Genomic DNA, 15917 nt, shown 5'->3' with positions numbered 1-15917 from the left:
CGCAAACTATGGCAACTACGAGTTAGTCAATGGCCAGACTATACAAATTCACGTTTCAGAAGGGACAGAAATTGCAGCTACGGGTGGCCATTGTTTTAAAACAAAATCACTGCATACCAATCCCTGCAGTAAAATTGACTGATATTTTTTTTACCAAAATAGTTAGTGAAGATGAAACAAGAAAAACAACAGAACATGACAGAGAAATCTCTCAAACAGGTAATTTGGTACTGGTACTCTGAAAATGTAGAGGACACAATGTATCCCTGTATAATGTTTTTTTTTTTGTTTTAAAGAGAAAAGTACAACTGCACGTCTTTAATTGGCCAGCTATGTTGGCTCTAATCCACACAGTTTGGTCTGTAAAGTGTTCTGTCAGCCGCAGAACAGAACTAACACATGAGAGGATAGGAGGAGCTCTTGTAAAAGACAAGGGTGTAGCCTTACAGAAAGCTGTAATACAATTGTGTTTTTATTAAACCCAAAACACTGACAGGCATCTCAACAGTATTTAGGAAACCGGCCCCTACCACCTAAGTCGCTGACAGACATGATCTCAACCGAATCACTTCCTGCAGTCCCCAGACTTGCTCCCATGTGCTCAGAGTAGGGACAGTGAAACAACCTAATAACAAAATGTAAACAGACTATTTCAGCAGGCACTCTCTCCCAGTTATTAACGTGACAGTGCGTGACAGTGCGCTCCCATGCTGGTTGATGCTGAGGTGAACCCACCAAACCTGAGAACCTTGTCTCCCGTTGAAAACCAGCTAGAGCTGCACTGAAGGCCGTTCAATGAAAAGACTTTGCTGTCCTCAGGAATAAAAGGTGGTCATTTTATAAGGACTGGCAGTGTATCTCTTCAGAGCAAGTAAACGCTGGAGAAAAACCAACATACGCTGTTTATAAGGACTGGCAGTGTATCTCTTCAGAGCAAGTAAACACTGGAGAAAAACCAACATACGCTGTTTATGAATGTGCTGTAAACAAAGCATTTGGCTTCATACAACTGCCACTGTTTATTTTGAAACGTGCCTCCTTGAGAAAGCACAAAGTGTGAGTGGAATATTTGTTCATCTTTTATTTAATGTTGACTCGTACAATATATATATATATATACACAGTGGCTTGCGAAAGTATTGACCCCCCTTGGCATTTTTCCTATTTTGTTGCTTTACAACCTGGAATTAAAATTGATTTTTATTTGGATTTCAAGTACTGGGCATACACAAACTAGTCAAAATTGGTGAAGTGAAATGAAAAAAATAACTTGTTTAAAAAAACTCTAAAAAATAAATAATGAAAAAGTGGTGCGTGCATATGTATTCACCCCCTTTGCTATTAAGCCTCTAAATAAGATCTGGTGCAACCAATTACCTTCAGAAGTCACATAATTAGTTAAATAAAGTCCATCTGTGTGCAATATAAGTGTCACATGATCTGTCACCTGATCTCAGTATATATACACCTGTTATGAAAGGCCCCAGAGTCTGCAACACCACTAAGCAAGGGGCACCATCAAGCAAGCAGCACCATGAAGACCAAGGAGCTGTCCAAACAGGTCTGGGACAAAGTTGTGGAGAAGTACAGATCAGGGTTGGGTTATAAAAAAATATCCGAAACTTTGAACATCCCACGGAGCACCATTAAAGCCATTATTAAAAAATGGAAAGAATATGGCACCACAACAAACCTGGCAAGAGAGGGCCGCCCACCAAAACTCACAGACCAGGCAAGGAGGGCATTAATCAAAGAGGCAACAAAGAGACCAAAGATAACCCTGAAGGAGCTGCAAAGCTCCACAGCGAAGATTGGAGTATCTGTCCATAGGACCACTTTAAGCCGTACACTCCACAGAGCTGGACTTTACGGAAGAGTGGCCAGAAAAAAGCCATTGCTTAAAGAAAAGAATAAGCAAACACGTTTGGTGTTCGCCAAAAGGCATGTGGGAGACTCCCCAAACATATGGAAGAAGGTACTCTGGTCAGATGAGACTAAAATTGAGCTTTTTGGCCATCAAGGAAAACGCTATGTCTGGTGCAAACCCAACACCTCTCATCACCCCGAGAACACCATCCCCACAGTGAAGCATGGTGGTGGCAGCATCATGCTGTGGGGATGTTTTTCATCGGCAGGGACTGGGAAACTGGTCAGAATTGAAGGAATGATGGATGGCGCTAGATACAGGGAAATTCTTGAGGGAAACCTGTTTCAGTCTTCCAGAGATTTGAGACTGGGACGGAGGTTCACCTTCCAGCAGGACAATGACCCTAAGCATACTGCTAAAGCAACACTCGAGTGGTTTAAGGGGAAACATTTAAATGTCTTGGAATGGCCTAGTCAAAGCCCAGACCTCAATCCAATTGAGAATCTGTGGTATGACTTAAAGATTGCTGTACACCAGTGGAACCCATCCAACTTGAAGGAGCTGGAGCAGTTTTGCCTTGAAGAATGGGCAAAAATCCCAGTGGCTAGATGTGGCAAGCTTATAGATACATACCCCAAGAGACTTGCAGCTGTAATACTGCAAAAGGTGGCACTACAAAGTATTGACTTTGGGGGGGTGAATACTTATGCACGCTCAAGTTTTCTGTTTTTTTGTCTTATTTCTTGTCTGTTTCACAATAAAAAATATTTTGCATCTTTAAAGTGATAGGCATGTTGTGTAAATCAAATGATACCCCCAAAAAATCCATTTTAATTCCAGGTTGTAAGGCAACAAAACAGGAAAAATGCCAAGGGGGGTCAATACTTTCGCAAGCCACTGTATATATATATAAATTACATCAAATTACAACTAGCTATACTGTTCAGTTATTCTTATTTAACTATAGATATAAAAATATATAGGGTGCAGTGGAGGGTACAAGCTGATTCAATGCTTCTGTAGAAGATCTAATTACTTAACATCGATCCTTAAGATAACAAACCAGAGTGCAAAACTTGGAAGGCTCAAACTTAGGAAGTCAAAACAAAGCTCTTAATTGAAAATCAATACCTGTACAAGAAAGATCTGAAGACTGTTAATGTGAAGAAGAACTGATGAAGAAATTCACTCTGAAATTCTCAAAATATTGATTTGAATAAACCTGTGAGTTTTTGAGATGTCTGGTGGGCTAGGCGGTCCAGCTGAGCTGACTCATATTTAGTATTTTGTGATATTTACCTCTGGAGACCTGGGTTGGAAGCACCAAGGTCATATAAAAAAAATACTGTGGCTTAGATCCAAGTAGCCTTGTGACTGTGTAAAAGAACAAAACACAAAAATGTCTTCATTCGCAAAAAAAAGACAACATGTGAATAATAGCATTAATGCTGCAGCAAGTGATATGTGTTAGAAAATGGACCTTGCCATCCCCTCAAGCCACTGTGGTCTATTAACTAGATCTTAGCAGTTTAGAGGCCATCCTACATAGACTGGCTGTGATGATCAGTGATGGTCACGTGATGTATGCTGCATCCGATATAAAAAGTAGTTACTGAATCTTGGAGACTGGAAACCAGCCTTTGAATTTTCTGTCTGGACTTGTTGGCCAGTAGCAGTTAATGAAGCAGAAGAGATTCAACAACGCGTTTAATGGGGCATGACGTGCTTCAGTTGCCTGTTTAATATCCTGGAATTGGTGCCATCCAGAACTAAGGCTTTATGAGTCATGCTCTGTTTCAAACTGGCAATTCCATCATGTATACTCTACTGAAAATTCTGCCTTTTGTAAGTGTCAGTGGCTGGCTGATCCAGTTTCAACACTATCCTCTATACATTAATATATTAACACTGTTTCTATTTCAAGCAGCATCTTGAGACTTTTGTTTGACACATTTTCCCTTAGTGTTATATAAAAAAAGTGTAACAACCAAATTGTTTCACAATGTGTTTATTGCTTTGATATTAATAGCCAAGGCCCAATAGTGCTATCAAAAAGTATACATCCACAATGTGTGATAATGTTCATTATATTACAATATACATAATGTACTGTGCAATATTTGACCAACTCAGAGGACTGGATTAAATAAAAAATAGCCATTATAAAGTACAGGTATAGCAGTGTCACAACCTTTGATTTAACTCAGGTCTGTGTTGTCCTAAAGCTGCCGTAACCAGAAAAAAAAGACAAAGAGGTCACAGACGATCTGGGGGACTCTTGTGATGATGGCTTTGACTATGGGAGTCAGCATGAAAATTAAAATGCTTCATAGCTCAGCAAGAATGAGCTTATAGTAGGGTAAAGGGTTAAAAAGGGCAGCAGACCAGATGTGCAAGCAGGCCACTTGAATGAAGTATAGCAGGTTCATTATTACAAAAACTGTATTGTATATATCATTGTGCCAAAGTGGTTAACAGTGCACAGGTGCAGAAGTGATGCATTGTTTAATCAGGAGACAATAAAGGGTTTGCGGTTCCAAATAATAAAACACAGTCCAGTTACACACACAATATACAAACACGGTCACGAGTCCTGGGTGTGTGCTACAGTGCTCGTAGTGCTAATACAATTATTATCGTGAAACAAGTGTAGTGATGTCCAGGTTTGTGCTGGCCTCTGGTGACAGCTCTGGAACATGTTAGCATCTACTAATAACAAGAAGTAACAATTAGAGACGAGACAAATATACTCCATAGACATAGACCTTTACAAAAATCACAATGAGATTTTGCCACCTCAAGTTGTACCGATAAGTGAAAATTCCGAGCTTGGTCAATGGACTAAGAGTGTAATGAGTGTATGTTCAAAACACTCTGCTGTGCTTTGAATTCACATTCCAAACACTCTGCTGTGCTTTGAATTCACATTCCAAACACTCTGCTGCACTTTGAATTCACATTCCAAACACTCTGCTTTGCTTTGAATTCACATTCCAAACACTCTGCTGCGCTTTGAATTCACATTCCAAACACTCTGCTGTGCTTTGAAACACTGCAGCACTTTGAATTCATGCTCAAAACACTCTGCTGCGCTTTGAATTCATATTCCAAACACTTTGCTGCGCTTTGAAACACTACAGCACTTTGAATTCACTCTCAAAACACTCTGCTGAGCTTTGAAACACTGCAGCACTTTGAATTCATGCTCAAAACACTCTGCAGCACTTTGAATTCACATTGCAAACACTCTGAATACACACTCAGAACGCTCCCTTTCAAGACTAAAACACTATCACAGATCACATATTCAAAACATTTTGTACAGGAATACATTTTGTAATCTCTCAAGAATGATTGTTGTTTTTGAAGCAAAATAACTTAAACCAGTACGCTTGAAATAAAGTCACCCTTTAGCGATAGATTGAAATTTACTGCATTTGTGTGTGTGTGTGTGTTTCTGAATGTAGTACTGTGTTTTTTTCTCTTTATTATGTATATAGTTCATTTTGGTATATATATATATATATATATATATATATATATATATATATATATATATATATATATATATATTTTTTGCTTTGTACATTTATACAGTTACAGTTTCTATTAGTACATTGTTCTGTTCTTTAACAGTTAGCTTTAGCTGAAAAAGTTTAGGAAAATACAAATGTAATAACAACTGTAAAAATCTGTGTAAATGCTTTGAACTTAATGTACTGTATAGTGTTGTACAAGTAAGAGTGTTTTGATAGCAATAAATGTTTCAATGTAACATACTGCTGTAGAGTGTTTTGAAAGTACATAGGGGAGTGTTTTGAAAATACCATCTATAATGCTTTATTAACACTCTATAACATAGTCATTAAGCATCTATTATATATTTATAAAACATTAATAAGCAGCACCTTAATATTATTTTTTTTCTGTGTGAGTGTTTTGAGTGTACTGTAACACTTTGCTTGATTACAAGCACGGGTATTCCGGTTTGGGTAGCGATTGCGTTGCCACCACCATTGTCTACAGGGAGGTCTGGATGTGGTAAAGAGTGGGAGAGGGTAGAGGTTCAATAACTCGTCAGAAAAAAAGAGTTTGTTCAGTGATAATCTTTATAAGAAAAGAGTTTAATACATAAATACCAAATAGCATTTAAACACACTAACACACTCACAATATCCACAAAAATGATAATATCTCCAAAGCTTACAATACCTTTATGAAAGGAATATGTAGTACCAAGCACAGTTTCATCAATGCTGATAGGAGAAGGATACAAAATACAAGCTGTTAACACTACATGAAAAGATTGCCTGAGTTAGTATGCTGCACGACCCCAACAATCTCGGTAGTTGAAAGGCCCCCGTAGTCCGCTGCTCCTTGCTCTGGTATTTCATACAGCGGTGTGCATCTGAAGTGTTTCAAAGCGGTATGCTATCTGTTGTACTTCCTCGCTATTACAGCCTCGCGGTGTTGTCCCGTTTCACTCTGGTTACAGCTGTCATTCCGATTGTTATCTGGAACCATACGTTGATTCAGCTCACTCCAAACTCTGGTGTAGTACGCCTGTGCGTCCCCACTGATCTCCTCCCACTCGCTTCCTAACCTGCTCTTAAATACTTCTCCTGTCCTTCTTTAACAAGGTAACAGTATTCAGCGAAGCATCCAAACAATACCTACAAAGCATTACCATTGTACACCAGCCCAGACATTACATTACCACACCGGTAACAGCACGAAGTAACAGAGACCAGTTTCAAGGTTCTACTAAAAAGGCCATAAACAGGGTTTGAAATGAATCTGCATGCTGAATTCTGAATGCTTGTTTGTGGTATACATTTTTTAAATGTAGCAGGAGGACGTCCTTAACCACTCGCCCCTGTTGGCGCTCATGATTTACTGGGGCATCCTCCTGTGCTGAATAAAAAAAACGCACACCACAAACGATCATTCAGCATCCTCTATATCTAATACATAGGAGCTTTCCTTCAGATGGACTTCTATCCTTAATAAGTATCAAGTGATTTCACAGTTCAAAGACTCATTTCACCTCAGGGATATGGTTCAGTTCTGACTCGGGATACCATTGTAAATAATTAGTTATTGACATTTACAATATACTTGACTTGAAACATTGTTAGTGAAGCCATGTTCTGCTGGAGAACCAGGCTGTCTGTAAAGCAGAGAGAGGAGGCCGAAAGAAAGTAAAGAAAAATAAAACAAAACAATACTGTATAGAAAAAAGTTTTGATCCCTTGTAGTTTGTTAACTGTCGATATCATATGAAACAGGGACTATAGGGATGTAGAACATCTGAATTACGTTACACTGCATCACTCTGCAGAATCTTCTAATTCTCATACTCCCTGTAGAAACAGTATTAGTAAATAGAAAGGCGAGTGTTCAAGGAAAGACAAATTGACTTCAGATTTGTCGATTCCTTTTTCTTTTAAATGGTTGCTGCCAATTGCTTTTCATTTACAGATAGTGTGAAAGTAGAGACTAATAGATTTAAAATTTAGAATGGCTTTTTCAGAGATTTCAGTTCACATGAAGATAAAATAGATCAGACTCGTTTAAGTAGTTTTAGCCACTTCAGAAAAGTTTTAGCCACCCGAGGAACATGACTATTCACACTACACATAGAAAATACACATGAACGCTTTAAGTAGTTTTAGCCTATGCAAAATATAAATAACTCTCCCGTAGCCCAGGAATCCCCCTTTATATACAGTTACATATATATGTATAGTGCGATTAATCATTTTCCTGGGGTGGCTAAAACTACTTGAAGCTGATTTCATGTATATTTTTGAGATCGCTAGACCTACTTAAACAGGTCTGATCTATTTTATCTTCATGTGAACAGAAATCTCTGAAACACCAATTGCAAATCTTAAATAAACAAACCAAAATTAACCCTTTGATAATTGTGTGCAACTTTAAAGTGTATGAGGAAATAACTTGATGCTGAATGGATTAAACACTAAATACTTTGTTTACTATGCCTACATTTATAGTAACCGTGCCACTGTATTAGACCTGTCTACCTGATTAGATTCGCCATTGCCCTGAAATAGAAATTAACGCTGCAGATAAAACTGCAAGTAATTCCCTAAAATGTGTTTTAAGTCATTAACTACTAATGGAATGAAACATGTTAATTGCACAGCAAAAAAAACCTTGATTAGCACTTGTCTACACAATTAATGAGCACCAATCAATAGGCCTGATTTAACTTCTGATTAAATGCAACAAGAAAAGAAACACCTCCCAGTATACACAGCGGTAGATAATTCAGGCAGCGTGATTGGCTCTGCGGGTAGGGATAAGGAAAGGTCACATGTAGTTTCTGTCCATTTACGGCCTTGATAAGGCAGTACAGTAAAAATGTCAGAGCCCTGGGTGTAAGAAAAATGTTGCCTCCAAGTGGCTTTTACATAATTCAGTGGGGAAGTTAAATTGCCATTGATTGGTAGTCAATTGTATATATGAGGGCATATGAAAGCAAGGCATCTTTTCCTTGTTAAATTAACATATTTGAAAATGTCTTTTAATTCACATGTTAAAGGGCACTACACCTGAGTATCTGCACAGCCCTAATCGAGATTCAAACTAGATTGGTTATGTGATGTGAGCTCTACAGTCCTATAAAGTTAATTCAGTGTTTTAAACTTCATTAGAGATCAAACACACCCAACAGTGCTGCACTTTTATTCTAACGGCAATGGATACTTTCACGACGATAATGCACCAGAATTGTGCATAAATATTTTAAAGAACATGACAGAGGCCACCCCATCGCTGTATCTAGCTCCAATAGCGCATGTTTGGAAGAACTTGAACAATGCATTTGTCATTGTGCCCCTCTGACTACCTCTCTTCATCAAGTGCACGAAATATGAAAGACTGAATGGATTAGCATCCCTTGAGATGTCTTCCAGAACCTTTGTATTGTGTCAAGGCTGTCATCAGGGCAACCGGATATTAAGCACTGTATACGTGTTCTAATGAAGTGGCCAGTAAAGATATCTTGAAAGCATTCTGTTCGGAGAAGAGTGAAGAAAAACTCCTGCTACCTGAGTCATTTTTTGGGCAAGCTTAAAATATCTTCTGGGAGCATGCTCATTCTGTTCTGGTCCTACCTATGCCAAATTTTATAGCAAGATAATGGACTGAGTATCAAGGACATGGAATGACTCACTCAGTGCAGACTGAGTCATCATGGCTATTGGATAAGGCTGGCTTTCCAAACCAGAATCAGGTATCATATTTTAACTGCAGTATAGCAGATAAGCTTTACATGCAGTGATAGTTTACACAGCTGAGTCCATAAGCACTGAGGCCATTTAATAATTGCAATACTGATTGATCTCTTCATTTCTCCATTAGTTTATGGTTGTGAGCAACAAGCAATAAATGTGGATTTTGATTAAAAGTTTTAACACTGGTGTTGAAACATTAAGGCTCTTGGTCTGTATCCCTGATTATCAACAGTTTTAATCCACTCAAATTTGTAAATGACGCTTCTGTCTCAATGACTGCTGTGTTAATCCACACCAAAAGCTTTAATAATCTAAAAATAAGTGATATTCATTTTTTTTTACATTTTTGAGTACTGTTTTGTCAAGCAAAGTTATGTCATTGTATGTAAATTACTACGTAAACAAACACAGCTAAATTACTGTATAAACAGTAATTAATGTACAAACAATCGAAAACGTAGACAAGTTAAAAAAATAAGCTACCACTATTGTAACTGTGTTTGTACCCTATTCTTACAAGTGGTGTACTAAACACACAATACAGTGCCTTAAAACCTCTTGTCTGTTAACACACACACACACACACACGCACGAACGCACACACACAATCATGTTTTCATTCCTATATTTGTGGGGACTTCTCCTTGACTCTCACTATATTTTTATTTAGTATTTCTAACTCCAATCCCACAAAATTCCAAACAGGGTGAAAGTCAACAACAAACTAAATATTTTGGCACTTTAAATTTTTTTTAAGACATTGAGTTACTATCTTTGGGGGGATATTTTCTCAAACTGTGTCCGCACATTGATAGCAATACCTAAATGCGTTTACAGTTTCTGAGCATTTTATGACTCCTCTGACAGGTACAAGTACCGTACCAATCGAAAAATAAACTAGTTATATTTTATAGTTACGTTTCCAATTATGAACAGCTGCTGTATTGACCATGCAAAGACAAGCTGTAGATACGACCGCAAGCCCGTCTTGTGCAGTAACAATTTATCCTAACATGTCGTGAAAGCGCCGCTCTGCTTTCAGAACTGGACAGCTCCTTCGCCTCTACCTAACATTTCGCTATCACATGATTGACAGAAAGAATAGCCATACACGAATCAAGCCCACTTTAGAAACCCTATTAGAATATTACGAAGCCGGGATTTAAGGGCAATTGGTTCTTAGCTGCCCCTGTGTTTAGTTACTGCTTGTTTTATAGAAAGAAGAGGGCGGAGTTTGTTTGTTACCGAAGTGTGTGAGCGGTACGCTTCTCTTTATCTGAATAGTCATCGTATTTTCCCCAGCAGTTCAGACTGCTTGTGGGCGAGTATCATAGTGTATAAAGAGTGACTGGCAAACTGGAGGCGCTACTTTATCCGGAGGGAGATGTTGTTTCCCCTACAAAGATCTTGAAAAACATATTTCAATAGCAATCACAGACAGGCGGATGTGGATACAGGCATAAGCAAGCTAACTACAGAATATCTCCGAGAAAAGGATGTGACCTGCTGAGAATAAGACTGTCCTTAGCGTATTTCCAGAGCTAAGCCACAGTTGAGAGTGCGTTAGCTTATCTACAGGTGATTATAATTGCATTTGGTGTTTTGAAGATTAGCCACTGTTTTGGCTGCATGCATTTGCATTTCTTCTTCGAGTATCATAAGAAAGAAGACTGGGGTAAAACCGATATGGCTGTTTTCCTGCTTTCCATACTGCTGCAGGTACAAATAGAATTTGTTATTGGATCAAATCATGGATTTGAAGGGCGGGCTGTACACCACAGGGAAAAGACTATTAAAGGAAAGCAACCTGTTTATAACAGTCATATGAACAACCCGGAATACCAGCAGACTTATTTGATGAAATCCGCTACTGATCGCCCTGTTTTGGCACAGAAAATAGACGGAGATCTACCCAGGGTCGCTACGGCTTTTCTTCATACAGGGGATTCATCTAAATTGAAAAATGTCAACTGTTCCAAGGGATACGAACTGGGAAGTCTACGGGGCATGTCACACACCGCATCCCATTCCTCCCTGCGTAGCGCGCTGGATACGGTGCTGCATGCCACCAACTTCCTCAACATGATCCTGCAAGCAAACAGGTCCAGGGAGAAAAACCTCCGAGGGGATATCGAATGGTACCACGCGTTAGTTAGGAGCATTTTGGAAGGGGATCCCAAAATTCAGAGGGCCGTGGTCACCTTCAACGAGGAGCCTGTGTCGTCAGGTCCGCACGTCTTACTGCAAGCCACCAGAACGGACAGCGAAATAGTACTGCAAGACTTGTCGTCCACGGCCCATCGCTTGCGAAACAAGACGCTGGAAACGGAGTGGTTCAATGTGTTCAAATCCAGGAGGAAGCCTCACCTGCACAGAAGGGTGTTGATCCACGACATCGCGTCGCTGGATGCTTCACTGAGGAGAGGAGACAGTTACGTGGTTGATAAAACTCACATCAAGTGGTCTGCACCGTTCCTTGAGTGTCAAAATGGAAATTTTATCCCCCATTGGCTTCTTACTCTCTCGGCTGGGTTCTATGGACTCAGACCAAACCTCATCCCCGAATTCAGGTATGGACAAGCAGCGTATATTGGTGTAACTCTACTGATATTGTTTTGTGCAATGTGTGACTCGCTTCCTACTTCCAGTACGCGTTCTTCCATTTGCTTTTATTTTTATTATAGCAGATTGTAAATATGACGTACGGTAAATCTTAAAGTTTTGAACAAACTAATGCACCTTGGGTAAATCTGTTATTACAGTAAATTTTATTTATTTATTTTTTTTAATTTCCATGTGTATTAGTGCAGTGTTTTGCCAAAATGATTGAAAAGTTGGTTGTTTTCAGTTTCTTCATATATTTCATTGTTTATCGCGCAATTGCTATTTGTGTCTGACAGTAACTGTACCGAGACGGATTGGTATGAAGGCAACATTTAGGTTTTGGGCGTCCAATAATTGAACATTGTAAAATGAACGTGTATTATTATAGACACAAATACTATACTTCTAAAAGCCTAGCCGGGATATAGTCTATTATATACTGAAATGACACGTGCGATGTGTCATAGTGTAACTTTTATATACAACTTTTAAGTAGTTTTGAAAGGCATACTCGAAAAGAAAAGAAAAAAACATTGTACAGTACCGTACTGAAGAGAGGCTTCTGGCATTGTACAGTCACGTGTTTACACCTCAGAGAGGAAGTGCTGGCTTCCTTCTCAAATCCAAGGCAGACTATATCATGTGCTTCGTCCTACTCCAACATCAGTGAAGAACTTCATTTTAGATCATGAATCTGCTTCTTGGCCAACACCTGGTCATTAAACACATGTGTTTGTATATTAATTGGTGCCAGTTTCACCCTATCTCTCTCTCTCTCTCTCTCTCTCTCTCTCTCTCGAGAGAGTCTCTCTGCTCCTCTCTATATATAATATATATATATATTATATATATATATATATAGCGATATAATATCGCTACATTCACGCTGAACACATGTACCTGACCTCAGATAATCTGATAAGGAACGGCTCATTCTTATTGGCTCAGATGCGATTTTCCAAAACAAACTTTATTCAGTGTATTGATATTGTAACAGATATGTGAAAGTGTAAACACGGCGGATTGTATAATATATTGACAACATAATGCATTGAAAGGAATTTTTGAAATGTCAACAGGAGTAATCTAACCAGATTATTTTATTTGAAAACAGTAATACACTTATAAGAGGGTTCCACTTTAAATGTAGGATGACAGGTACATTGATATGCTCTGAAAGAACCCTACAAATACAATTGTGAAATATTCCATTTTGTGATATTTGAATTATTCTATTACACAATAAGTGTTATATGGCTAAATGTCTATCTATCTATCTATCTATCTATCTATCTATCTATCTATCTATCTATCTATCTATCTATCTATCTATCTATCTATCTATCTATCTCTCTATCTCTCTATCTATCTGTTTTAGGGGCTGGTCATGTACATGTGAAACAGCCTGTTTAGGCATAAATACATTATTCATTATTTCTTTTTTTTTTTTTTCTTTTCTGCACAAAGAAATAACCCAGCAACTATATTATTATATTATATTATACTGTTATATTACTAAGCAACTCGAAACAAACTGAAGTGGACAGAATAATTTAGATTAATACACTGCACTGAGAGTAAAAGCCTTGACCCGCCATTCAGCTGTAATAAAACACATTCTTAATTGATCTAAATTTGTATAATTGTATTCACTGTATTTAATTTATTAAAAAAAAAAAACAAAGACAACACTTACCTGTGCTCTGGTGCCATTATGAACAAAACATCAAAGCCTCTCACATATTCCCATCTGTGTCTTTTCTATGGGCTACCCAATAAATATCAGTTTTACTTACATGGCTTATACACCTTTGAGCTGCACAATATTGGCATATTTTTGGCTGCTAATTAGTTTGACTAATTAATAATCTTCACATACTGTAGCTACAGCTGCAGTTGTAAAATATTATCCTGATAACTTCAGTAGCTGCAGGTAAAGTGTTTAATTGTTCAGACAGTTATAGCATTTACAATGGTCCATGATAAACATTTCTGTACATAGTTTCAGAGTGCAATATGAACATGAAGATGATTTATATATATATATATATATATATATATATATATATATATATATATATATATATATATATATATCTCCACTCCGTAGTACTGTAAAGCCATTAATATTTGCAACCAAAATATTTGACGAATCACACCCATAAAATATATTTTGCTCCAGAAATTTTGGCTACCTGCTGCAATGCACGAAGTGTGTATTGTTAGTGAAATTTGATTTCGTGCCAAAAATGTTATTTATTTATTTATTTATTTTTATACGCAAAAAACGCATAATAAAGGGATTGCAAATATTTATGGCTTTACAGTATTGATTTGTTGACTTACCATACTTTAGTTACTATAGTTTGTAGTATAACCCTTTAGTCTCACCAATGACAATGGCATTGTTTAATTTTTTAAACAAGTACACCTTTACAAATTGCCTGTTTAGATCAATGGGGTTTTTACATAAAACAAAAACCCTCCTTTAAGCATTATTTAGTTTGGACCTCTCCTAATAAATTATCTTAATGGCTTTAATCTCTCCCTCTAAGTTCTGGTTTAATAAACAAATTAAATACAGAGTGCATTTAAATATCTTATGTGTCAGATTCTTAAATATATATATATAAATATCCCTTTTTTAGAACAGTTTTTCATTGCACATACTAATTTTGGATTCCTCTGGTATATATTTTGTGTCTGCTGTATGACTTCTTGACTGTCCTGCTAACTGTTTCCTTGGTGACCAAGATGTGGGAAAGCAAAAGACTGGAAGGCTGATGTTGTAGTATCCAAGCTACTGGAGGGGGATAAGTGATAGCAGAAAAAATAATAATAATAATAATAATAATAATAATAATAATAATAATAATAATAATAATAATAATAATAATAATAATAAAGCCCACTCTGTTCTTGCTGTGTATTAAAATGATAGGACAGGCTTGATTACTAAAGCACTGACCTCTACTCTCATTGCAATGACACATTTCACAAGGCATTTGTAACCACGGTTAGAAATGTTGAAAAAAAAAATACAAAAAAATGTATTCAATAGGCAAAGCAAATCAAATCTAATGTAAACCCTAAGGCAATATATTGCTCACTAGATATTGTTATCATCAAAGTCTTCCTTCTGCCAATGGCTGCATTATTGCCTAACAGCAAAGTTTTACATGCCATGTATTTTAAAGGGGCCATTCAGTTTTACTTTCATAAGTTTCCTGCCCTATCTATTCAACAATTTCCCTTAACAGATAACACAGTGATATAACAGCAGTCTTCAAAGCCATCGTCAGCTAAGAAAATCACATATTGCAATAGGAGACACAGTCAGTGCATGGACTTTTATGTTTTATCACTTCTACTCCACAAACGAAGAATGTGCTGGAAAGTTATATAAAGTCATTCCTCATAAGTGGAATACAATTCAGAGGAAAATACAAAATGGCATTTCAGAAATGAATCCTTACAATTTTCAACTCATTTAGTTATTTTCCACTTAGTCATGGGATTTGTGCTTCAAAAATGTCGCAGTCATAAAATGATCTTTCCATTACTTGAAAAAACTGGCCCTGTTTATACCTTACTCTAGTTTACTAGTCTGTGGTACTGGGATTTGCTGTGAGAGATTTAGCAGGTACACTGCAGCAGGTAACTGGGCAACAGGCAGGTCACACTTGTGAAGAGTAAATTGAGTATGACAGGGCAGCTTCCAAGAGCAATACAGCAGATCAACATTGACCACCAGCAAAACCCCCAAACAGGTAGCATTACATGGATGAAGACCTGGAAGGTCTACACCTTCTACAGCAACGTCAGTGGACACTGAAATTTAAAGCAAAGTTCAATGTCATCGCCATGCCTCCAAAACACAGTTAAAAGAACTGATGGTAGATAGAACCAAGGAAAAAACAACCCTGTGAAAGAAACAATCAGCATTACATTCTCACACTGTGAGTGAACACAAAGTAATCGCATTATTATTTGGGATTTCGCGTAACACATTTCAGGTATTGTTCACTGCGTTTTTGCCATCCATGAGGATGTTCAGACACTTTCTCAGTGGGTTATTTCCTTGTGACACTAAAGACCGCTGACTTTCATAGGCTTGTTTGCCCTTATGCAGTATATTCATATGAACATGTTGTTTGGAAATGGATCCTAGAAGGAGGCAGTCA

General features: G+C 37.6%; 1 protein-coding gene across 2 annotated transcripts in view; it reads left to right on the top strand.

Annotated features, from left to right (window-relative positions):
* Positions 1–10384: 10384 nt before the first annotated feature.
* LOC121312198 (probable G-protein coupled receptor 158) overlaps positions 10385–15917 on the top strand; it is an 80200-nt gene continuing 74667 nt past the window's right edge. For both annotated transcript variants that reach the window (XM_041244155.1, XM_041244153.1), the window contains exon 1: positions 10385–11699. In XM_041244155.1, coding sequence (XP_041100089.1) covers positions 10759–11699 — 941 coding nt within the window. In that variant the 5' untranslated portion in view covers positions 10385–10758. The remainder of the gene's footprint in view (positions 11700–15917) is intronic.

The sequence above is a fragment of the Polyodon spathula genome, chromosome 3 (genome assembly GCF_017654505.1).
Source record: "Polyodon spathula isolate WHYD16114869_AA chromosome 3, ASM1765450v1, whole genome shotgun sequence".
Lineage (NCBI taxonomy): Eukaryota > Metazoa > Chordata > Actinopteri > Acipenseriformes > Polyodontidae > Polyodon > Polyodon spathula.
This window is presented reverse-complemented; position numbering and strand designations above follow the sequence as displayed.